This window comes from Anomaloglossus baeobatrachus, chromosome 4 (assembly GCF_048569485.1).
Source record: "Anomaloglossus baeobatrachus isolate aAnoBae1 chromosome 4, aAnoBae1.hap1, whole genome shotgun sequence".
In the NCBI taxonomy this organism is placed as follows: Eukaryota; Metazoa; Chordata; class Amphibia; order Anura; family Aromobatidae; genus Anomaloglossus; species Anomaloglossus baeobatrachus.
In genome coordinates this window covers 233,302,144-233,326,633 of record NC_134356.1, presented here as the reverse complement: position 1 = coordinate 233,326,633, position 24,490 = coordinate 233,302,144, and the positions used below count along the sequence as shown (strand labels likewise).

Genomic DNA, 24,490 nt, shown 5'->3' with positions numbered 1-24,490 from the left:
CCTTTTTATATACCCAGTAAGAAAGAAAGAGATGCTCCTCATCGCCATTGGTGGTTGAGGCCAACTGGAGGACAATAATACCTTCCCTATCAGAGGAGGATTAGAGTGAGGCCTTGACCTTCCCACAATATGTTTCACTAGCAATTAGTAACAAGCTAAACCAAATGTATATAGTCCATCAAAGCTACACCTAGCAGGTTATATAAAATGGGTAGATCTGCAGATTGCCATAGGTGAAGGGAAGAGGCAGCAGATTTTATTCACCTGATGTAGTGTTGGCCTTCTATCGCAAATTTTTGGTCATAACTATAGTCATCGAGATCATACAATCCCCTGTACCGATCTGTTCTAAGGTGTGTTTATTAGTAATCCTTGAGGAGGAGATCTGGCCTCACTACCCTACCACTCATCTCAGGGAACATTGTTTTTTGCTCACAAGGCTATTGCCATGAGATGGATGGATAGAAGACCCCTTCGAATTTCACAGTGGGTCAATATGGTAAACACTGCAGCTTCTTAAGGCTGGAGTCACATGTAAGCGACACACCAACGATCCCACCAGTGATCTGACTTGGCAGGGATCGTTGGTGCGTCCCTACATGGTCACTGGTGAGCTGTCATTCAGGCAGATCTCACCAGCGACCAGCCACCAGCGACTCCTGTAACGATGCTGCGCTTGGTAACCAGGGTAAATATTGGTATCTAAGCAAAGGGCTTTGCTTGGCTACCCGATATTTACCCTGGTTACCAGCGCACACCGCTTATAGGATGCCCGCGCTGGCTCCCTGTATATGTAGCTAGGGTACACATCGGATTATTAAGCAAAGCGCTTTGCTTAGTTACCCAATATTTACCCTGGCTACGTGTGCAGGGAGCCAGCGCGGGCATCCTGTAAGCGGTGTATGCTGGTAACCAGGGTAAATATTGGGTAACCAAGCAAAGCGCTTTGCTTGGTTACCCGATATTAACCCTGGTTACCAGCGTACACTGCTTACAGGATGCCCGCGCTGGCTCCCTGTATATGTAGCTAGGGTACACATCGGGTTACTAAGCAAAACGCTTTGCTTAGCTATCAGATATTTATCCTGATTACCAGTGTACGCTGCTTACATAGATGGGTGCTCGTTGGTCTCCTGCCGTCAAACATGCTGATGTGTGCTGCACAGCAGGAGACCAACGAGCAAAAAATGAACCAGAACAGTGTGTAACGATCAGCGATTTCACAGCAGGGGCCAGGTCGCTGCTTAGTGTCACACACAGCGAGATTGCTGATGAGGTCACTCGTACGTCACAAAAAAAGTGACTCACCAGCGATCTCGCTATGTGAGAAGTACCCCTAAGAGAGGAAGGTATATACAAATAGACATTGTCCTCAAAATTTTGATAAGGTTTGGAAGTCTTGGTTTGACTCACATTGGTCCCCAGGCGATGAGGAGTATTCTCTCATGATTAAAGTTTGTGATATTTGGGGTCTTATGCTTTTGGATAAGATATTAGACACATGGTATGCTAAGTGTAAGATTAACTTTGCAAAATAGTATTAATGAGCAATGAGAAATGCTATTTCTTATGTTCTCTGATGTAACTTAATCTTCAATTAAATGAGTTTAAAAAAAAATGACAAACTGCTTATTACTATTGTATAAAATTGAAGCTTCAAGCACACGTTGAACATGTTACTGCGGGATAAACTGTTCTACATTAGTTGCAGCATCTCTGATCACATTCCACTTAAGTGTATGGCACTATGTAGATTTTGTTCTGTATACATGAATTAATAGTACATATACCAAAAATGTTCTGTCAATGGAGAAAAAAGGATGTACAGATCCAATAAAAATTGGTACAGATCCCTTCTTGGAGTGACATGAACTGACACGTGATAATATAAAACAGGCACCAGGCCGGTCATATGTAATTTCTGACTCACTAACCCAATGACAAACAAGCATCTGTAATTTGCAATCCTGTGTGCCTGGCGCTATTCTAGGACATAACACATCTGTAAAGCTATTTGGACAACTTGTCTTCAAAAATTGACATTTCTGACATCTTAATCAACAGAGAAAGTGACCTGGATTCTTCCCCTATCACAGTCAAACATAATATATAACATCAACAAGTGTACAATGGGGATCCCGACAGATGTTGTTAATTCCTTTACTTAAAGGGGTGTCACGGATGACAGACAGTCATGTGGTTTCTGACCGTAAATCACAGCGTTTGGCTGCGCAGAATGCTCCCCGACTTTCCATTGTTCCTGCTGTCAGGATTCATCGGTACAGGTTGCTTTCCTCCTGGAATCATCTCTCCCCCTTTTGGACCCAGCAGGAGCTCGCCTTCCACCCAGGTGTTGATCATCAGCATTCTCTTGGTGCCTAAATACCGTCCTTGGACTGGGGCTGTGATATTTTTCAATTCATTCAAACCTTGGTTGCAAGCAGGTGGCTTGCTGAACTTCCACCTGTTACATCTGTAGAGAAATAGTTCATGCATTTTCCCCCTCTGTGTCCTCCTTGTGTCTTCTATAGTGTTTAGTGAGGTTTACAAAAAGCTCATCACATCCGTTCCCTATTTAGGGCCCAGAACTAGGGATATCTAGGGTCAAGTATCTGGCTCGACGCATAGGTGCGGAACCCAACTAGGGTGGTGAGGGACCCCAGGGACCAGTGGTAGGTTTGGTCAGGGTTCACCTTCTTCCTCTTGCCTAGACATAGTGTTTCCCTTCCCTCGGTCGCTTGGTACTTCCCTGTACCTAGCGTGACAAGGGGTTGTATAAGTATTTGATTACTTATCTATATGATCTGATGTAGGGCCCCTGAACCCCTCAGGGCACTACTAGGTACTGCATCCTGACAAAGATGCAGGGCCTACCCCCATGGACCTGGAAGTTCAATGCCGGTACCACCTAAACACATAACATCCCCAGTTTCCCACTCCCCATTAGGGTTGACGGACTAGTCCGGGAGCCAATGGATGGCCACCCAGAGGCGGAGCCAGTCCAGTGAACTAGAAGGCAACCTGGTGGGAGGGGACAGACACGGTCAGACACTCTGACAGTGAGGAGTCCGTTAGTGACAGTTGAAGGGTACGGACGTGTCTCCAGATGGGGTCGTGTAACAGTGACCGAGGTGGCAAGGAGAGTGGTTGCCAGGGAGGGTACAGCCAGGTACCCCAGGAACCAGAGCACCGACGGGTAAAGGGTCCTAGGTCAGGCGACAGCTTCAGGCAACATGACAAATACCTGCACAGTGAGGGGACCTTCACAGACCTCACTGACCCAAGAATCCGGGGGCACCAGTAATGAAGATTGAGCCAGGAAGCGGAACAGAACACCGACCCTACAGGGTTCGCACTGCCCGCCGTACAGACGAGAGACTGCCAACAGACAGTAAGGGACTCACAAACGCTCCAGGCTATGGGGTCCCATCCACTAGTGAGAGGTGGCGGGGAAAAAGACTACCAGGTCACCACACCGGCACTGGGACAAAAGGGACCAGGGGTCTGAACCAGCCGTCCTCAGGGTCACAACTCAACATCACTGTGAGTAAACAGAGGTTGCACTGCATCCCCATCGTGTGGTCTCCCTTCTTTCTGCGACGGACCCCTCCATTCACTCCCTGGGGCACAGCCCTACTTGCGGGGGGGCCTATCATCCAGGCTGCCACCACCATCAGCCCCAATGGTAACAGATTGTGCAATGGCGGTTCCATCACCATAACCGCAACCAGCAAGTGGTGTCACAATACAAACTTTCAACGCCCCTGTATATAACCCCTTTTAAAAAGCGTCCCCAGGGTCACAGAACTGGGCATCGGCCATTATACAACCGTGACACAGCATCCCCATACATATACGGCTTGGGACAGAGTACCCCATAACCCTGGGCGACACACTGACACCTGGTGCCCCCAATGATCAGTTACTTTTTGCACCAATAAAAGTGGACTGACCCTATAATGTGTACGGAGCCTCCTGATTGGCCCCTGAAGGTTTAAATCAGGGGACACAAGGATCAGATGGTTGGAATTGAGTTGCCTGATCTTGTTGTTCGGCAGGGAGCTAAGCCAACTCACTCGTGGAGAGCACAGGAACACTAGGCTGATCGTAGAGAGGAATAGCTGCCAACTAGACTTGAACAAAACCAAAAAGTCACCTAACAACAACGTAATAAGAACGTGTAAACAATTTTCTCAATTGGTTTTCTATTCTGAATGGATCTGGTATAGTTCTAGTCAGGCATATAAAACTCTATCAATTTGGCTGCAGCAATGATATGACAGCAGATAAGTGAAAGAAACAATAAAAATAGGACAGTTGTAAAGCTAAACCAAGGGCGACTTTGGTACTTTATAAAAACCTTGTTTAGTGAGGGATCATGTAAGTAATCTACAAAATTATTATTTATTACGGCTATCGCTATTATGTGCCAGGGACAATACATGTAATGACCAATGAGTCACCGTTATAGAGACTGAAATGTGTACAATTACAGAATAAGATACCAATCAATGGTTAAAGAAGGGAATTTTGTTACTTACCGTAAATTCCTTTTCTTCTAGCTCTTATTGGGAGACCCAGACGATTGGGGTATAGCTACTGCCCTCTGGACGCCACACAAAGCACTACATTAAAAGTGCAAGGCCCCTCCCCCTCTGGCTATACACCCCCCGTGGTATCACGGGTTCTCCAGTTTTAGTGCCAAAGCAAGAAGGAGGAAGCCAATAACTGGTTTAAACAAATTAACTCCGAATAACATCGGAGAACTGAAAAACCGTTCAACATGAACAACATGTGTACCCGCAAACAACAAAAAAACATCCCGAAGGACAACAGGGCGGGTGCTGGGTCTCCCAATAAGAGCTAGAAGAAAAGGAATTTACGGTAAGTAACAAAATTCCCTTCTTCTTCAGCGCTCTATTGGGAGACCCAGACGATTGGGACGTCCAAAAGCTGTCCCTGGGTGGGTAAAGAAATACCTCAATGTTAGAGCTGCAAAACAGCCCTTCCCTACGGGGGTGACACTGCCGCCTGCAGGACTCTTCTACCTAAGCTGGCATCCGCCGAAGCATAGGTATGCACCTGATAATGCTTGGTGAAAGTGTGCAGACTGGACCAGGTAGCTGCCTGGCACACCTGTTGAGCCGAAGCCTGGTGACGTAATGCCCAGGACGCACCCACGGCTCTGGTTGAGTGGGCTTTTAGCCCTGAAGGAACCGGAAGCCCCGCAGAACGGTAGGCCTCTAGAATTGGTTCTTTGATCCATCGAGCCAGGGTGGCTTTAGAAGCCTGCAACCCCTTGCGCGGACCAGCGACAAGGACGAAAAGTGCATCGGCACGGCGTATGGGCGCCGTGCGGGAAATGTAGATTCTGAGTGCTCTCACCAGATCTAGCAAACGTAAGTCCTTTTCATACCGGTGAACCGGATGAGGACAAAAAGAAGGCAAAGAAATATCCTGATTAAGATGAAAAGAGGATACGACCTTAGGGAGAAACTCCGGAATGGGGCGCAGCACAACCTTGTCCTGGTGGAACACCAGGAAGGGAGCCTTGGATGACAGAGCTGCCAGCTCAGACACTCGCCGAAGCGATGTGATCGCAACAAGAAACGCCACTTTCTGCGACAGCCGAGAAAAGGAAACTTCCTTCAGAGGCTCGAAGGGCGGCTTCTGGAGAGCAACTAGTACCCTGTTCAGATCCCATGGATCTAACGGTCGCTTGTACGGGGGCACAATATGACAGACCCCCTGCAGGAACGTGCGCACCTTAGACAGACGTGCTAGACGCTTCTGAAAAAACACGGATAGTGCCGAAACTTGCCCTTTAAGGGAGCTGAGCGACAAGCCCTTTTCTAACCCCGATTGCAGGAAGGAAAGAAACTTGGGTAATGCAAATGGCCAGGGAGACACTCCCTGAGCCGAGCACCAGGATAAGAAAATCTTCCACGTTCTGTGGTAGATCTTAGCAGAATTCGACTTTCTAGCTTGTCTCATTGTGGCAACGACTCCTTGAGATAATCCTGCAGATGCTAGGATCCAGGACTCAATGGCCACACAGTCAGGTTCAGGGCCGCAGAATTCTGATGGAAAAACGGCCCTTGGGACAGTAAGTCTGGTCGGTCGGGCAGTGACCACGGTCGACCGATCGTGAGATGCCACAGATCCGGATACCACGACCTCCTCGGCCAGTTTGGAGCGACGAGTATGATGCGGCTGCACTCGGATCTGATCTTGCGTAGCACTCTGGGCAAGAGCGCCAGAGGCGGAAACACGTAAGGGAGCTGAAACTGCGACCAATCTTGAACCAAGGCGTCTGCCGCCAGAGCTCTTTGATCGCGCGACCTCGCCATGAATACCGGGACCTTGTTGTTGTGCCGGGATGCCATTAGGTCGACGTCCGGCACTCCCCAGCGGCGACAGATTTCCTGAAACACGTCCGGGTGAAGGGACCATTCCCCTGCGTCCATGCCCTGACGACTGAGGAAGTCTGCTTCCCAGTTTTCTACGCCTGGGATGTGAACCGCGGATATGGTGGATGCTCTGTCCTCCACCCACAAGAGAATGCGCCGGACTTCTTGGAAGGCTTGCCGACTGCGCGTCCCTCCTTGGTGGTTGATGTATGCCACCGCTGTGGAGTTGTCCGATTGGATTCGGATCTGCTTTCCTTCCAGCCACTGCTGGAAGGCTAGTAGGGCAAGATACACTGCTCTGATCTCCAGAACATTGATCTGAAGGGTGGACTCCTGCGGGGTCCACGTCCCCTGAGCCCTGTGGTGGAGAAACACTGCTCCCCACCCTGACAGACTCGCATCTGTCGTGACTACTGCCCAGGATGGGGGCAGGAAGGATCTTCCCTGAGATAACGAGGTGGGAAGGAGCCACCATTGTAGAGAGTCCTTGGCCGTCTGGGAAAGCGAGACTTTCCTGTCCAGGGACGTTGACTTCCCGTCCCATTGGCGGAGAATGTCCCATTGAAGTGGGCGCAGATGAAACTGCGCAAAGGGAACTGCTTCCATGGCTGCCACCATCTTCCCTAGGAAATGCATGAGGCGCCGCAAGGGATGCACCTGGCCCTGCAGGAGAGATTGCACCCCTGTCTGTAGTGACCGCTGCTTGTTCAGCGGCAGCTTCACTATCGCTGCTAGAGTATGAAACTCCATGCCAAGATACGTTAGTGACTGAGTCGGTGATAGGATCGACTTTGGAAAGTTGATGATCCATCCGAAAGACTGTAGAGTCTCCAGCGTAGCATTCAGGCTGTGCTGACATGCCTCCTGAGAGGGAGCTTTGACCAATAAGTCGTCTAGGTAAGGGATCACCGAGTGTCCCTGAGAGTGCAAGACTGCTACCACCGCCGCCATGACCTTGGTGAAGACCCGTGGGGCTGTCGCCAGACCAAATGGAAGAGCTACGAACTGAAAATGGTCGTCTCCTATCACAAAACGTAGAAAACGTTGATGTTCTGTAGCAATTGGCACGTGGAGATAAGCATCTTTGATGTCTATTGAGGCAAGGAAGTCTCCTCTGGACATTGAGGCAATGACAGAGCGGAGGGTTTCCATCCGGAACCTCCTGGCGTGCACATGTTTGTTGAGCCGTTTTAGGTCCAGAACAGGACGGAACGAGCCGTCCTTTTTTTGGAACCACAAAGAGATTGGAGTAAAACCCTTGCCCTTGTTCCTGAGGAGGGACTGGGATCACCACTCCTTCCGCTTTTAGGGAATCCACCGCCTGCAGCAGAGCATCTGCTCGGTCTGGATGTGGGGAGGTTCTGAAGAACCGAGCTGGAGGACGAGAATTGAACTCGATTCTGTACCCGCGAGACAAAATGTCCGTCACCCACCGGTCTTTGACCTGTGACATCCAAATGCCGGAAAAGCGGGAGAGCCTGCCCCCGACCGGCGATGCGGAGGGAGGGGGCTGGAAGTCATGAGGTAGCCGCTTTGGAAGCGGTACCTCCATTTGCTTTCTTGGGGCGTGTGTGAGTCCGCCACGAATCTGAGTTTCTTTGCGTCCTCTGAGTCCCCTTGGACGAGGTAAATGGTGTCTTGCCCGAACCTCGAAAGGACTGAAACCTCTGCTGCCACTTTTTCTGCTGAGGTTTGGATGTTCTGGGTTGTGGTAAAGAGGAGTCTTTACCCTTGGACTGCTTAATGATGTCAGCCAATGGCTCGCCAAACAGTCTATCTCTAGACAAAGGCAAACTGGTTAAACATTTTTTGGAACCAGCATCTGCTTTCCAGTCCTTTAACCACAAGGCTCTGCGCAAAACTACCGAATTGGCGGACGCCATTGAGGTGCGACTGGCAGATTCTAGGACCGCATTGATAGCGTAAGACGCAAACGCCGACATCTGCGTGGTAAGGTGCGCCACTTGCGGCACTGCTGGATGCATGATAGCATCCACTTTTGCTAAGCCAGCTGAAATAGCCTGGAGTGCCCATACGGCTGCGAATGCCGGAGCAAACGACGCGCCGATGGCTTCATAGACAGATTTTAACCAAAGGTCCATCTGTCTGTCATTGGCATCTTTAAGTGAAGCGCCATCCTCCACTGCAACTATGGATCTAGCTGCAAGTTTGGAAATCGGGGGGTCTACCTTTGGACACTGTGTCCAGCGCTTGACCACCTCAGGGGGGAAAGGGAAACGCGTATCTTTAGATCGTTTAGAGAAACGCCTTTCTGGGTGAGCGTCGTGCTTCTGGATTGATTCTCTGAAGTCAGAGTGATCTAACAAAGCACTCAATTTACGCTTGGGATAAAGGAAACGAAACTTCTCCTGCTCCGCAGCCGCCTCTTCTGCTGAAGGGGCTGGGGGAGAAATATCCAACAGCCTATTGATGGCTGAGATAAGGTCGTTTACCATGGCATCCCCATCAGGGGTATCCAGGTTGAGAGGGGTTCCAGGAGTGGATTCCTGATCACTCTCATCAGACACATCACAGGGAGACTGATTGCGCTGAGACCCTGAGCAGTGTGAAGACGTCGAGGGTCTTTCCCAGCGAGCTCGCTTAGGGTGGCTGGGGCTATCATCTGAGTCATAATCCTCGGCCTGTGAAGCCGGGGACCCCCCTGTGGGCTGGATACATTCCAAGTAAGGGGGACCTGAGGACAGAGGCCTCGCCGTGCCCAAAGACTGAGCCCCATGCATAGATTGCAAGGTTTCAAGGATTTTTGCCATAGACACAGACATATTATCTGCAAAAACTGCAAAGTCTGTCCCTGTCACCGGGGCAGAACCTACAAGCGTCTCAGCCTGGGTCACTACCTCTCCTGACTCCGGCTGGCGAAGCAGCACCGGGTCGGAGCATTGCACACAATGGGGGTCATCGGAGCCTGCTGGTAGATTAGCCCCACATGCAGCACACGCAGTATACACAGCCCTTTTTGCCTTGGCCGCCTTGCGTTTTGAGGATGACATGTTGCTGCTTCCACAGAGCGATCTGGGATATGCAGCCAGAAGCGACCTCACAGTGCAAGAAATACAATATCTATATATCTGTACACAGTACACCGATACACAGTGAGGCACTAGAGTGACCAGCACAGAAAAAGCGCTTACCGCCCGCTTAAAAAAAGCGGGTGTGTGGTCGCCAGATAGCCCCTAGTCCAGGTCTCCCAGAGCCTTGCGTCCTTCCTCCAGCCAGGCATGCCTGTAATGGCTGCCGGCGTCCCGAGAGAGGAAGGGGGGCGGGCCCTGGGCGTTCCTGGCCAAGAGCGGGAAGCCTGCTTCCCTCTGTGCCAAGTGAGAGGGCTGGAGCATGTAAATCAGGCTCCAGCCCTCGTCGCTGCTAGCGAACAGCGTCTCTCCCCTACCCTGATTGACAGGGTGGGGGCGGGAACGAATCGGAGGTGCCGGCGTCCTAGGCCCAAAAAGCCGGGGACTAAATTTATAACCGCCGCCGCCGTAAAAGCGCGGACGGCGGATCCCCGGCGCACCACAAGTCACAGCAGCGCCGCCCGGTCCAGAGGGGGTCGGCGCTGCGTTCCCATACACGAACAGTCCCCCAGTAATCTGTAGGGACACCAACTCCAACGTTGCGGTCCCCGGCGCACTACAACACCCAGCCAGCCCGGAGTGTGTCTGTGCCTGCCGGGGACACAGAGTACCTGTATGATGCAGGGCCCTGTCCCTGATGGTACTCCTGCTCCGTCTCCATCAGGTTCTAATGGGTCTGTGGATGGAGCCCGGCGTCAGAGCTGAGAGGCCGGCAGGATCCCACTTCCACAGAGCCCTACAAGGGGATGTGGAAGGAAAACAGCATGTCAGGCTCCAGCCCTGTACCAGCAATAGGTACCTCAACCTTACAACACCATCCAGGGGTGAGAAGGGAGCATGCTGGGAACACTATATGTGTCCTCTTTTCTTCCATCCGAAATAGTCAGCAGCTACTGCTGACTAAAATCTGTGGAGCTATGCATGGAATGTCTGACCTCCTTCGCACACAAAGCTAAAACTGGAGAACCCGTGATACCACGGGGGGTGTATAGCCAGAGGGGGAGGGGCCTTGCACTTTTAATGTAGTGCTTTGTGTGGCCTCCAGAGGGCAGTAGCTATACCCCAATCGTCTGGGTCTCCCAATAGAGCGCTGAAGAAAATATACAGAACCCAACGAAGCGGGAAGTTATTAACTACTGAATAGGGGCTGTTCTTCAGGAACCGATTATAGTCAGTGTATCTCTTCTGTGTACTATAGTTCAGAGGGCAGGATATACAGTAAGTGCTCCTATATAACTGAACTACCAAGTACTGTATGTATTTATATATGCACATACACAATGCTCGGCACTGATTAACATACCCCCTTTGAAAAGTAAGACTTTAGTCAATATCTCATTAAACAGAATACCAAAATTTGTGACAAGACTGAGTTTCATAAAACATATTTTTAATCCATAATAAGAAGGGTAATAATATTCAATTTTAATCAAAATAGTTATAAAAAATGAATGCACCCCACATAAAAAAAAACTACATCAAGGATTTTGTGTGACCTCCATGATTTTTAAGGCCAGCAGCACGTTTTTTATGCATGGAATAAACATCTTTTTTTTTCCATTCTTCCAAAACGTTCTCTTTTAGAGCCTGGATGCTGGATGAAGAAGGATGTTCAAGGAAACTAGAGTATGATGTTCAACTTGTCTCTTCAGAATTATCCATGGGTGTTCAATTGAGTTCTATCAGGAGATATACTTAGCCTCTGAATCACTTTCACCTTGTTCTTCAGAAATGCAGCAGATGTGTGTTTTGGGTCATTATCAGGTTGGAAGAGTGGATGTCTGTTAGGCCTAAGCCACACGGCGAGAAAAACGGTGCGAGTGGAGTGCAATAATTAGCCTATGTGTCAGCACACATGAGCAATTATTTTCTCAGCCCTAATCGGACCGAGAAAACAATCGCAGCATGCTTCAACTGTAATGCGAGACTCTTTCTCTCGCACCCATTTAAGTATATGGGGCGAGAGAAAAATCGCACTGCACTTGCGGTACACCAGTGTACCACGCGTGCAGCACGAGAATCTCAATAGCTGGCTACGGAGGAGAGCGGGAGATAAATCCCTCCCCTCTGCAGCACTGGCCCGCCTCTCCGCAGCACCGGCCCGCCCCCTGCAGCTGAGGTCCGCTCGCACAGTCGGACCTCAGTCGCAGGGACACTCGCATGACACTCGGCTCCTGCTGTGCTGCCAGCATGAGCCGAGTGTCATGCAAGGATCGCACTAGTGCCCCGTGTGGCCCCGGCCTTAGACTTCCACTAGATAAAAAAAGTTTGTTTAAAAGAGTCCTCAGTGGTTGATACCTTTTAATAATAGCAAGCTTTCGAGACTACGCAGGTCTCTTCATCAGGCTCAGTATAATACAAAATCTGAAGAGTCATATATTTATACACAACAGGACATAGAATAGAGAAGTAAAGAAGACAAGTTATGTGAAGCAGAACTATCACTATGGCAAGGGGGCAAACTGTTGTGGCCATAAATATTGCTGCAGTTCATAGATAAGCAGTGTGAAAGTTTTATTGTCCTCTGATTGGGGTCTGCTCCAGGCTGTGATGCCCCCAGATGCTATGAGGAGCATATTTCTTAATTGATGTAAAAAGACATGAATCTATGTGACACATTCATTCCTGCTCTGAATGTGTCAAAGGTCATCATGAGTTTGTATTCCCAGACTCTCCTGTCTCTGAGACTTGAAATTCCCTTTCAATACCAGCAATTTCATGTCCATGATGCTGTGGTCTGGGTTACAAAAATGTTTGGCCACAGGTAGATCCATCCTTTTTTCTCTAATTGTGTGAGAATTCATCCTTGTCCTGAGCTGTTGTCCGGTCTCCCCTACATACAGACCCCCAGTTGGACATTTCGTACATATAATTAAGTACACCACATTAGTTGTGGTGCAGCTGAAGGTACCTGGGATCTTGTAGTCCTGATGTGATCTGGGAATTTTTATCTTGTCCATTGCCAATATAAATGGACAGGTCTTACATTTTTCTGGTTGCAGGGAAATGTTCCTGTTGTTGGTGTTGGAGAGGATAGGGAGCTTCTGACAATGATGCTTCTTAGATTCGGGGGCTGTCTAAAACACAGAAGTGGGGGGTCTGGAAAAATAGTGTCACTTTTATGTTGAGGTGCCCATACTTTTCCACCGGTCAAATTTTGTTTAAATGCGGATTGCACATTTTCTGTAAGTACAATAAACCTCATTTCAATCCAGAAATATTACTTAGTCCATCAGTTATTAGATATATGAAACTGAAATAGCTGTTGCAAAAACCCAAATTGTTATAAAGAAAAAAGATTAACATTAATAGGGGCGCCCAAACTTTTTCATATAACTGTATATCTACAGGAGACTGGGACTGCAATGGGAAGCAAAATGGCACCACAATATGCAAATCTTTTCATGGCCAAGCTTGAGAGTGACTTTTTATCCTCTTGTCCTATCAGACCTCTGGCCTACTACTGTTACATTGCAAAAAGAGGATCTACAAAATATTAATGTCACTTTTATGTTGAGGTGCCCATACTTTTGCACTGGTCAAATTTTGTTTAAATGCGGATTGCACATTTTCTGTCAGTACAATAAACCTCATTTCAATCCAGAAATATTACTCAGTCCATCAGTTATTAGATATATGAAACTGAAATAGCTGTTGCAAAAACCCAAATTGTTATAAAGAAAAAAGGTTAACATTAATAGGGGTGCCCAAACTTTTTCATATGACTGTATGTTATTGTCAAATGCAAAGTAATTATGGGTGAGGATGAATTGTTTAAGTTTCACCACAGAATCGGCATCAAATCCTGTATTTTCCAGGAAAACTTTGCAAGCATTTAATCCATCCTGGTGTGGAATATTCAAGTACAAGGATTCCACATCCATGGTGGCAAGGATGGTTCCCTCTGGTAGAGGACCTATTGCTGATAGTTTTTTCAATAGGTCAGTAGTGTCTTGGATGTAGCTGGTTGTATCCCTTACCAAGGGTTTAAGGATACCCTCTAACAATCCAGAGACTTGTTCAGTGAGGGTGCCCACACATGAAATGATGGGTCTTCCTGGATTTACAGATTTGTGAATTTTGGGAAGCATGTATAATGTGCCTACTCTTGGATTCACCGGTATCAGTTCATCAGTTCTTATATGGATATGTCAGGCAGACAAGAGGCCAACTTGTTAAGTTCCTTGTAATAGTCCTGTGTAGGGTCAGACTCCAATTTTTTATAGTAGCGTGTGTCTATTAGTTGTCTGTGTGCTTCCTTCATGTAGTCTGATTTGTTCATCATGACTATTGCACCACCCTTGTCTGCAGGTTTAATTATGATTTCTTTGTTGGTTTTCAAAGATTTTATGGCCCTTCTCTCCTGGGCACTAATGTTGGATGGTTGAAGGCTTTCACCAGGTGAGGCAAATCCTCTAAGCCTAAGGTGAAGCACAAAAGGCACTGAGTGCTGAAGGCCTGGAAACCGCAGGCAGACAGTTGAGATACTGGAAACTGTAAGGCAGTCATGAGTTATCCTGGAGACCATAGACAGGTAGTTACAATACTGAAAACCATAGACAGGCAGTTAGCTGTGGAACTGAAAACCACAGACAGACAAGAGATGTCCTAGGAACTGCTGGCAGGTTGTGCAATACTGAAAACTGAAGGCAGGTAGGTAGCTGAGGAACTGGAAGCCCCAGGCAGCCAGGAGATGTCCTGGAGACCAAGACAGGTAGCAAACCAAACTCTGGAGTAACTAGAAGTCTAACTACAATGGAAGCCGCAGGCAGAGGAAATGTCCTGAAGACCGCAGACAGAGCACTGTGAAAGCGCAGGGAAGGAGATAGCTGAAGAACTGGAATCCGAAGGCAAACAAAAGATTAGCTGAAGACCGCAGATGTGTGTCTTGGAAGGACTTACATAGGCCTAGGAAGCTCATCATAGGGAAGGACACTGGGCTACTTTCAAAGCCCAAAGTGAAGCACAAAAAGTTTAGGGGACTGGGGAGAAGTGTGTAACAATATCTAACTGGGCACGGAGTGAAGGTAGCATCTTCTCTTTCAATATAGAGCAGTACAGCTGTGTATTCATGATACCATCAATGAAATGTAGCTCCCTGACACCAGAAGCACTCGTGAAGACCCACATAAGAACACTGCCTCCACCATGTCTCACTGTAGGCATCATGCATTTTTCACTGTATTCCTCCCCTTTACAACACCTTACAGTTTTGAAGCCATCAGTCCAAAAACATTTATCTTGGTCTCATCATACCAAGTCACAGTAGACTTCATATTTTTCAACTTTGCCCTGGCAAATTATAGCCGAGTTTTCTTGTGCATGGACTTTAGGGGAAGCTTCTTCTGAGGATTACACCCTTGCCATGGTTCCATCTTTATTACATTTTTGTAATAGTTTTTCTAAAGTATTCTGACCGGTATGTACATTTTAAGAAAATGTAGTCCAATCTGTAGGCACCATGATAAAGTGCAGAGAGAGCTGAATAGATTTATATATAGTTTTTCAGGAAAGATTCAGTATCAGCTGTGTTTTAGGCTATGTTTACACGTTGCGTTTTTGCGGCGTTTTTTTCTGCAACCAAACCTACTTGTTTGGCCATGAAAAAGCTGCTTCCAGCTGCTTACGGTTTTTTGGCTGCATTTTTGGTGTGTCATTTGTTTACAGTACATGTTTGAAGAAAGTTACTTTTGCTCACCACAAAATCAGCTAAAATGCAGCTGTTGTGTTTTTGCACTTTGACATTGCTTTCAGTGGTGAAAAAATGCTGCAAAAACGCTCAAAGAATTGACATGCTGCTTCTTTCAAAAACGCAGCAGTTTTACATTTCAAAAAGAGCAAACATCAGGCTATACTAAATCTATTCAGCTCCCCCTGCTGTATAACATGGTGCCTGTAGATTGGACAGCAGGCATTTTCATGGTGACAGGTTCCCTTTAAAGGGTGCTTTACACGAGACGATCTATCGTGCGATAGATCGTCGGGGGTCACGGTTTTTGTGACGCACATCCGGCATCGCTTGCGACGTCGGCCTGTGTGACACCTCCTAGCGACGCAGTATCGCTCACAAATCGTGAGTCGTGTACTCGTCGCTAGGTTTCATAAAATCCTTTATGAAACATGGCGCCGGTTGTTCATCGTTTCCGTGGCATCACACGTTTCTCCGTGTGACACCCCGGGAAAGATGAACATCGTTTACCTACGTCCCGCGGCTCCCGCCGGCTATGTGGAAGGAAGGAGGTGGACGGGATGTTTACGTCCCGCTCATCTCCGCCCCTCCGCTTCTATTGGGCGGCCGCCGCGTGACGTCGCTGAGACGCCGAACATCCCTCCCAATTCAGGAAGTTTATGTCCGCCGCCCTCAGCGATGTCGCCCGGGAGGTAAGTACGTGTGACGTGGGGTTAACGAGTTTGTGCGCCACGGGCAATCAACATCCCGCCCACCTTCTCCCTTCCGCATTGCCGGTGGACGCAGGTAAGGAGATGTTTGTCGGTCCTGCGGCTTCACACACAGCGATGTGTGGTGCTGCAGGAACGACAAACAACATCGTACCTGCGGACGCATCGACATTATGAAAATGAACGACGTGACACAGATTTTTGACTGTTTCACACTCGTTCATCTTCTCTCCTAGGCTTTACACGTTGCGACGTCATTACCGGCGCCGGATGTGCGTCACTTTCGATTTGACCCCGACAATATCGCAGTAGCGATGTCGCAACGTGCAAAGTACCGCTTAGGCTAAATAGAGCAGTCAGTTGCATTCAGCCTCTACAGTTTTTTGATGGCTTACAGTGCATTTATCTTAAAAAACCTTCCATACATTATGTGGGCTGGCTGTATAGTGCTGCCAAATGGTGGGGTAAAACATTGCTCTGAGGTGCGCAGCTCCTGCACACACAGCAGCGTACAGATCAATAAACTTTCTACTGAACTCGTACAGCATTCTGAGCTGCGCAATTCAGAGCAATGTCCTGACCGATTGGTGGGGTCTCAGGACCCGAACCCCAATGATCAGCAGCATTACACATGTCCTTTAATTAATAAAAAGTGTTGTTGTTTTTTTTTTTTAAATGACAGGACACTTTTTCAGTGGAACAACTCATTCACCAGTGAAACGGATTTTAATGGCTGCACAGTTGTGCATGTGAAATAACTAACTACTCCCTGCAAAAATCGTGTGATTGCTTAAAAAAGCAGTTAAAAGACCATGTGTGGATTTTCAGCATGGAAAATCCAGATGGGAAATCTGTAGAATATTTGCCCCATGTGAACACATCCAAAGGGTAAGTTTCAAATACAGAAATTTTCCTTGTACTTTTTTCATTCATTTTTCCTGCCCAAAAACACTGATATGGAACCAAACAATACATTTGTTGCAGAAATGTCTGCTCCTGAAACCCCATTCTAGACATCGGTGTTGCTATTGTACTAGCTGAATGGTGGGGAGGTAGAGCATGGCCACAGCCGCAACCCCATAAGATGCTACCAATCAGGCTGGGAAATGGCACAAATAATATAATGCGTATACATGGAGCCTCAAACTTCCAACATCTCATCATAATGATCGCCTTATACATGAAGTTTATGAAAGGGGTTATCCAGGCTTGGGACTTCACGTGACTGTAGAAAGCCATAAGTACCCGTTATTTCCACTGCCAACAGGAGGTCATGTCACATACACTGGAGATCAAAATTAGAGAACAATGTATAATCAGTTGCTTTTTTCAGAAATAATGTAATCCACATTGATCAACATTTGAAGTTTAATTTTTAAAGGGCACACCATGCCACTAGAACCGTGTTTTACTAAAGATTCAAAGTTTATCAACATAAAACCTTTATTTTGCCCAAAACATGATGATCATAATTAGAGAATAACAAAGATTATAGCACAGAGAAAGATTATAACTAAATTTTCTGAAGGTAACAACAGTCACCAATCAGTAGGAAGTGTACAGGCCTTTGCTTTGAATGACTTCAGCACATCTGCGGCTACAGGACATCACTAGTCTCTTACACTGCTCTGGTGTGATTTTGGTCCACTCTTCTTCCAGTCTCTTCCACAATTCTTTGACTGTTGTGGGTTTCTTGGCCATAACTTTGTCAAAAAGACCAAAACAATCCTCTATAAACAGACATTTTTTAATTCTAGTTAAAAATGGCAAGGCCATGTAACACAAATAGCTACAACAGTCAAAAAAAACCACACAGCAAATGTCGTGCATGGGTGGGTACACAGAAATAGGGTTATCTATGTGGTGCAGGATAGCTGGGTGTATATAAGTATAATAGTCTCTCAGAAATTATATTAGAGTATTGGGTTGTAAGACTGGGTTACAATTCCCTGGTCTCACTCCTTCCAAACCGCGGAGGTTAATACACCATAATGTTTTGGGCGCCCCCACTCAGCGTCGACTCGCCCTAATTTACCTTATTCTTAGCAACGTGCCAAATTTATACCCATCACCCAGAAAAAGTGCAATAACAGAATGTTCTCAAAATATGATAAATAAGCCCATAAGTTACTACGTCCTAGTTAAGGGGTACACTTATCTTGCTGGAAAATTAATCCCGACGTGTTTCCCCCCCCACTCTTTTTGGGGTTCATCAGGGGATGTTTCAGAGCCAGGAAAAATTCACAATACTCCAGGCCACCTTATAGTTCCTAGTGTCCCGTTATGGATCCATGTAAAAATTCCCAAAAACGTCCTCCTGGACAATGCAGAGAGGAATTACCAGATAGATGCCCTGTAAATACGGGGCTGGAGACTTCCGCCCGAGTCCAGTGCAAATGGGCCTATTTATCATATTTTGAGAACATTCTGTTGGTCATCAGATCTCTATATATAGATGGGTCTATTAACAATATAGTATATCTAGACAGCTGAATCGTTCTATAACAGGACAAATTCTATAGTTTATCCCACCTGGGAGTTAATATATGACCAACAGTATTATTATTATTATCAATATCTCCAAATACTGACCTTGTGCAATATTTGATTGAGTGAATTATCCTGACTTCAGCACTAATTGCACTTTTCTGGGTGATGGGTATAAATTTGGCACGTTGCTAAGAATAAGGTAAAATAGGGCAAGTCGACGCTGAGCGGGGGCGCCCAAAACATTATGGTGTATTAACCTCCGCGGTTTGGAAGGAGTGAGACCAGGGAATTGTAACCCAGTCTTACAAGCCAATACTCTAATATAATTTTTGAGAGACTATTATATTTATATACACCCGGCTATCCCGCACCACATAGATAACCCTATTTCTGTGTACCCACCCATGCACGACATTTGCTATGTGTTTTTTTGACCATTGTAGCCATTTGTGTTACATGGCCTTGCCATTTTAGAAATAGAATTAATAAATATCTGTTTTTAGAGGATTTTTTTTCGGTCTTTTAGAGTCTCCTCTTTTTGTTAAATTCCTTATGGTTTTGAATCCATAACTTTGTCACCAAAGATTTTCCAGAGGTTTTCTATTGGGTTTAGATTAGGACTCTGGGTTGGCCATTTCATTGTTGCAATGCTTTCTCTTTCAAGGAACTACTTTCCCAGTTTTGCGGCGTGACAGGGGGCATTGTCTCCATGAAAATTGCTGGCTGATTGAGTGATGAACTCTAGTAAGGAACCACAAGATGTTTAAGAAGGTTCTGATACACACTTGCATTCACTCTGCCATGTAGCTGTATGAGAGGTCCAACTTCTCCTGCAGAAAACATTCTCCAATCCATGACACTTCCTCCACCACCTTTCACTGACATTTTGGGTTCAGTCTTTCCCCAGTATGTTTCCCACCAGACCTAAATAAATTAAACTTGCTTTCATCACTATAATGAACTCTGGACCACTTCTCAGTCCACACAACATGCTCCTCACCAAAGGTGAGTCTAGCCTTTTGATTCTTTCTGTTAATGAGAGGTTTGGTCACTGCAGAGTGGGCTTTCAGTCCAAGTGCTCTTAAACATTGTGACACTGTATGACAAGACAGATCCTTTCCCTGTTCAGTACTGAACTACCGAGCAATTCCAGCTGCAGTGTTGACACGATTACCCATGAAGATTCTCCGCATTATCCTATCCTCTCTTGCATTTGTCTTTCGAGGGAGATCAGCCTTCTTGGGGGACTGAAAAGACTTTGTGATGTTGTAAAGATGCAATATTCTCGAAATCACAGACTTGGAATGACCAACTTGTCTTCCTATGGCTGATAGGGTCATCCCTTTGGCCTTCATCTGGACAACCTGCTGCTGGAGGGTTTCAGTCACTTTGGAAGGGCACACCATTTTTGCAAAGTCAGTGCAAACTGGAAAGTTAGGCTGCCAGTTAAATAGGGTTTGTTAGATAATTAAGGAAATTAGAACCAGGTGCCAGATTTAACACCAATAACTTGCAGGTATCTAAAAGTATTCTCTAATTTTGATCAGTGTTCTTTTTCATTTAAAATTTTATTATGTGCTTTACAATAAATTCAATGTATGACATAAGCTTAAATACTGCTAGTTTACTCATGTTAGGATATAATCACATAGGACGACACAATGACCTTAACATTTGGAAAATTGTGTGTTGTTCTATATTTTGATCTCTAGTGAACATATATGCAAGTTTCATACTTGAGGTCATGTGCTGACTAGACTCATCTAGCTTCTCAATTCACTCTAGAGAAGCTAAATACGTCCAGTCGGCACATGACCTCAAGTACACAAATTGCATACATGTTGTCAGGTGACTACCCCCATGCATGGGAAATACTAGAAAATGGTGACAGATTGTGCAACACATGCTGTCGCGATTCTGCAGTCTGCAGTCATATAGAGTGACTGTAGACTGTTGCCCCAAACATGTACAACCCCTTTAATTGGAAATCTTTTTCCTTTTGAAAGATGTCTGCTTTGTTTTTCAATGACTATAACGGGTCTCTACTGTATTATGGGTTGACGGATTACCGCTGATGAGAAACACCAAACTTGGGAGTCATATTTGAAGCCTTATCCAAACCTAACCATGATGTGTATGACTACATAGTATTAAGGACATATTGTAGTTTGCACACATGTCCATTTCTGCTGATACTATTTCCAAGCTGTGTGTAAAGGGGGCTTTACACGCTACAATATCGTTAATGTTTTGTCGTCGGGGTCAAGTTGTTAGTGACGCACATCCGGCGTCATTAACGATATCGCAGCGTGTGACACTGACCAGCGACCTTAAGCGACCTCAAAAATGGTGAAGATCGTTCACCATGGAGAGGTCGTCCCAAACTCAAAAATCGGTAAGGGTTGTTTATGTAGGTGGTTCATCGCTCATGCGGCAGCACACATCGCTATGTGTGACACCGCAGGAGCGAGGAACGTCTCCTTACCTGCCGCCGGCCACAATGCGGAAGGAAGGAGGTGGGCGGGATGTTACGTCCTGCTCATCTCCGCCCCTCCGCTTTGATTGGCCGGCCGCTTAGTGACGTTGCGGTGACGTCGCTGTGATGCCGAACGTCCCTCCCCCTTGAAGGAGGGATTGTTCGGCAGTCACAGCGACGACGCCGACCAGGTAAGTATGTGTGACGCTGCCGTAGCAATAATGTTCGCTACGGCAGCGATCAAACAATCGCATGCGCGACGGTGGCGGGTACTTACACGCTCGCTATCGCTACAAATTGCTAGCGATATCGCTACCGTGGAAAGCCCCCTTAAGTTATTAGAAACAAGGCAGGTGTAATGTAGAGGCAAATCTTCCTTCGTGCTTCAGGAGCAGTAAGATTACTGTAGTACATGTACGTAACCTCAGAGCAGTATTCCATGTCTTGTTGCCTGACTTGTGTCTGTGAATATCTTATTGAGCTTGTAACTCCAATCACTTCACTTCTTGAAGCGGACACATGTTTGTTTACCTTAAGAGTCGACTCTTTAAAGGCTTTCTTTGTCTCTTCATTGTATGAGGAATCGCTCATATGTTCAAGCTGACTAAGCTCGCTGATCTTACTGAGAGCACGCCGAGCAAACACCTACAAAAACACACAAATATCAAATATGAGATGTCTCAATAACCTTGTCATTCACACAATGAAACAATAGGCCAGTAAACAAAAATATTAATTGCAGCATAATCCTATTTGAGTAAGGAAGGTCAGAGGCTGAGTTTGTTGTTTAGTAATGAATATTCATTCTGAAGTTTATGTAAAATGTCATTATTTGTACTCTATAAATTCAGACGCATACAAATAAAGAAGAAAAGGAAACATAAACCCTTCTTTCTTCCATTAGTTAGTTATTATCATGGCAGTCAACCCTGGTTTCTTGGCTTCCATGGATCTTCACCAACCTGCTTAGTTTCTGCTGGGACGATTAGGACACGCTGACTTCCGGTCTCTTAACCCTTTAGTGTTGACCGCCATACATGTATGGTGGCCATGTGATATCCCTGTACATAATGAGCTGCACATGCTCAATGCAACGCAGATACTGTCACTATTACAAAGCCTGCCACTAAGTGATGTGATAGGCGCTAGTGCTGACTGCATCAGTTTAACCTCTTAGGGGCCCTTTGCACACTACGACATCGCAAGCCGATGCTGCGATGTCGAGCGCGATAGTCCCCGCCCCCTTCGCAGCAGCGATATCTTGTGATTGCTGCCGTAGCGAACATTATCGCTACGGCAGCTTAACATGCACTTACCTGGCCTGTGACGTCGCTCTGGCCGCCGACCCGTCTCCTTCCTAAGGGACGGGTCGTTTGGCGTCACAGCGACGTCACACGGCAGGCAGCCAATAGGAGCGGAGGGGCGGAGATGAGTGGGATATAAACATCCCACCCACCTTCTTTCTTCCGCATAGCCGGTGGAGGCAGGTAAGGAGATGTTCCATGCTCCTACGGCTTCACACACAGCAATGTGTGCTGCCTGCTGGAACGAGGAACAACATCGTACCGTCGCTGCTGCGAAATTATGGAAATGTCGGACCCTACACCGATCATACGATAACGACGCTTTTGCGCTCGTTAATCGTATGTAAAAGGATTTACACACTGCGATGTCGACAGCGACGAAGTACTAAGTGTGCTGAGGTGAACCCATTGACCCATTTAGGGTATAACTAATCCTGATAGGTGGTGCCCTCCCCACTCTTTACTACTTGAAGGATGTGCGTCCCTTTCGATTTGACCCCACCGACATCGCACCTGTGATGTCGTAGTGTGCAAAATACCCTATAATTGTCATTGTTAAGCAGCATTTAAAAGTTTGCAAGTCGGTGTGCATAACTACTAACAGCCACCACACTCTGGGTAATGCGCTCGTGGGAACCGGATCAGTTGCTATAGCAGTTAGAGGCCTTCTGAAGATCCAATTGTCTGCATTATGAGATCTACTATGAAGACAGTCTGAAATGTGACTGTGACAAAATAAAGATTACAATTATTAACAATAGAATTATCAGTGCTGGATATATTGCTTTGTGCGTTTCCGCAGGATAGGTGATCCCTTACTTCCCTTTTGAATGGCGCAATATCCGTCCATGTGAACCACATTTATGGACTATGGGCCTGCTGGTGATAGCCAAGCTCAGTACTCAGCTATCATAGCCCTGTCCTCAGGGTCAGTAGGGTTCCCAATTATGGGACTCTCAGTGATCAGCAAGTTAGCATCCATCTTGTGGATCAGGGATAACTTGTTAAGATAAGACTAATACTAAAAATTGTGTCTAAATCGGTAATTGTCATGGGTGGTATGGAAATATTAGGGGACTGGGGCTTCTAGACTGGCCCTCAGGCTGGGAGGCCCTAACTATCTCTGTTCCAGAGATACCTCTGAAGGTGAGCGTGTCAGGGCTGCCTTGCTAGCCTTGCTCCTGACCAATTCTGATGTAATACCCCCTACCCCTTCCCCAGGAGAAGGCCAGAACAGGAGTGGTTAAACCCATAGAAATAGACAAACAGGGGAAACCAAAACTCGATTACACAGAGGTATTAGACAACAAGAGATAAGGAGGAAAATAAAAGCAGGGAGGAAACAATGAGACAATGAGAGAATTCCACAACACCCCAAGCAGAACGCAGTATAAACACCAGCAAACTGGGACACACAGCACACGGACCGGTAGGTTTCCGACAACATGTGATCCTTGAGGTAACCAGCAGGCTAGCAGAGATTAACTCTTGCTAGCCTGACCATTAAAGAGCACACAGCTGGCTGACGCCCGAGCCTGTCTGTGCAATTCAGAAGCACCAGAGAAACCATAGTGTGGAGTGTCAGAATCTGTAAAGTGAACAATGTCTGATGTCATCATTACACTCAACTAGTTCTGAGCAAAACTCTGTATGGCTGCAATATCTCAAGATGTAATGTCTCATTCACAGAGAGGCCTCTATTGCACTTCTGCGCAGGTGCACTTTGATGTGCCCGGCAGAGGGCAGCTCAAAGTATTGTAGTGCACATGCGTGGGTGGTCTTTGACTTTTTCTTGCGCATGCGCATTACAGTATTTTACTCTGCCCTCATCCGGGCAGATCAAAGTGCACCTGCGCAGAAGCACAATGGAGGCCTCCCTTTGAATAGCGCATCATGCACACTGGGCTGGGCAAGAGGATGGCAATCCCACAAGATGGAGGAGGCACCAGACCGAGAGCAGCAACCATCGGACCAGACATGAGTATTCTAAAGCTGTTTTTTAAGTTATACAGAGTGGCCTGGGCTCTTATGCGGCACGGTGGCTCAGTGGTTAGCACTGCAGTCTTGCAGCGCTGGGGTCCTGGGTTCAAATCCCACCAAGGACAACATCTGCAAGGAGTTTGTATGTTCTCCCCGTGTTTGCGTGGGTTTCCTCCGGGTACTCCGGTTTCCTCCCACACTCCAAAAACATACAGATAGGGACTCTAGATTGTGAGCCCCAATGGGGACAGTGTTGACAATGTATGTAAAGTGCTGTGGAATTAACAGCGCTATATAAATGAAAATTATTATTATTATACACAGTATTCTGGAATGCTCTGT

At 46.7% G+C, this 24,490-nt stretch overlaps 1 protein-coding gene across 2 annotated transcripts in view; it reads right to left on the bottom strand.

The window, feature by feature from the left end:
- CFAP54 (cilia and flagella associated protein 54) overlaps positions 1-24,490 on the bottom strand; it is a 680,590-nt gene that overhangs the window by 606,901 nt on the left and 49,199 nt on the right. For both annotated transcript variants that reach the window (XM_075344744.1, XM_075344743.1), the window contains exon 7: positions 21,396-21,509. In XM_075344744.1, coding sequence (XP_075200859.1) covers positions 21,396-21,509 — 114 coding nt within the window. The remainder of the gene's footprint in view (positions 1-21,395; positions 21,510-24,490) is intronic.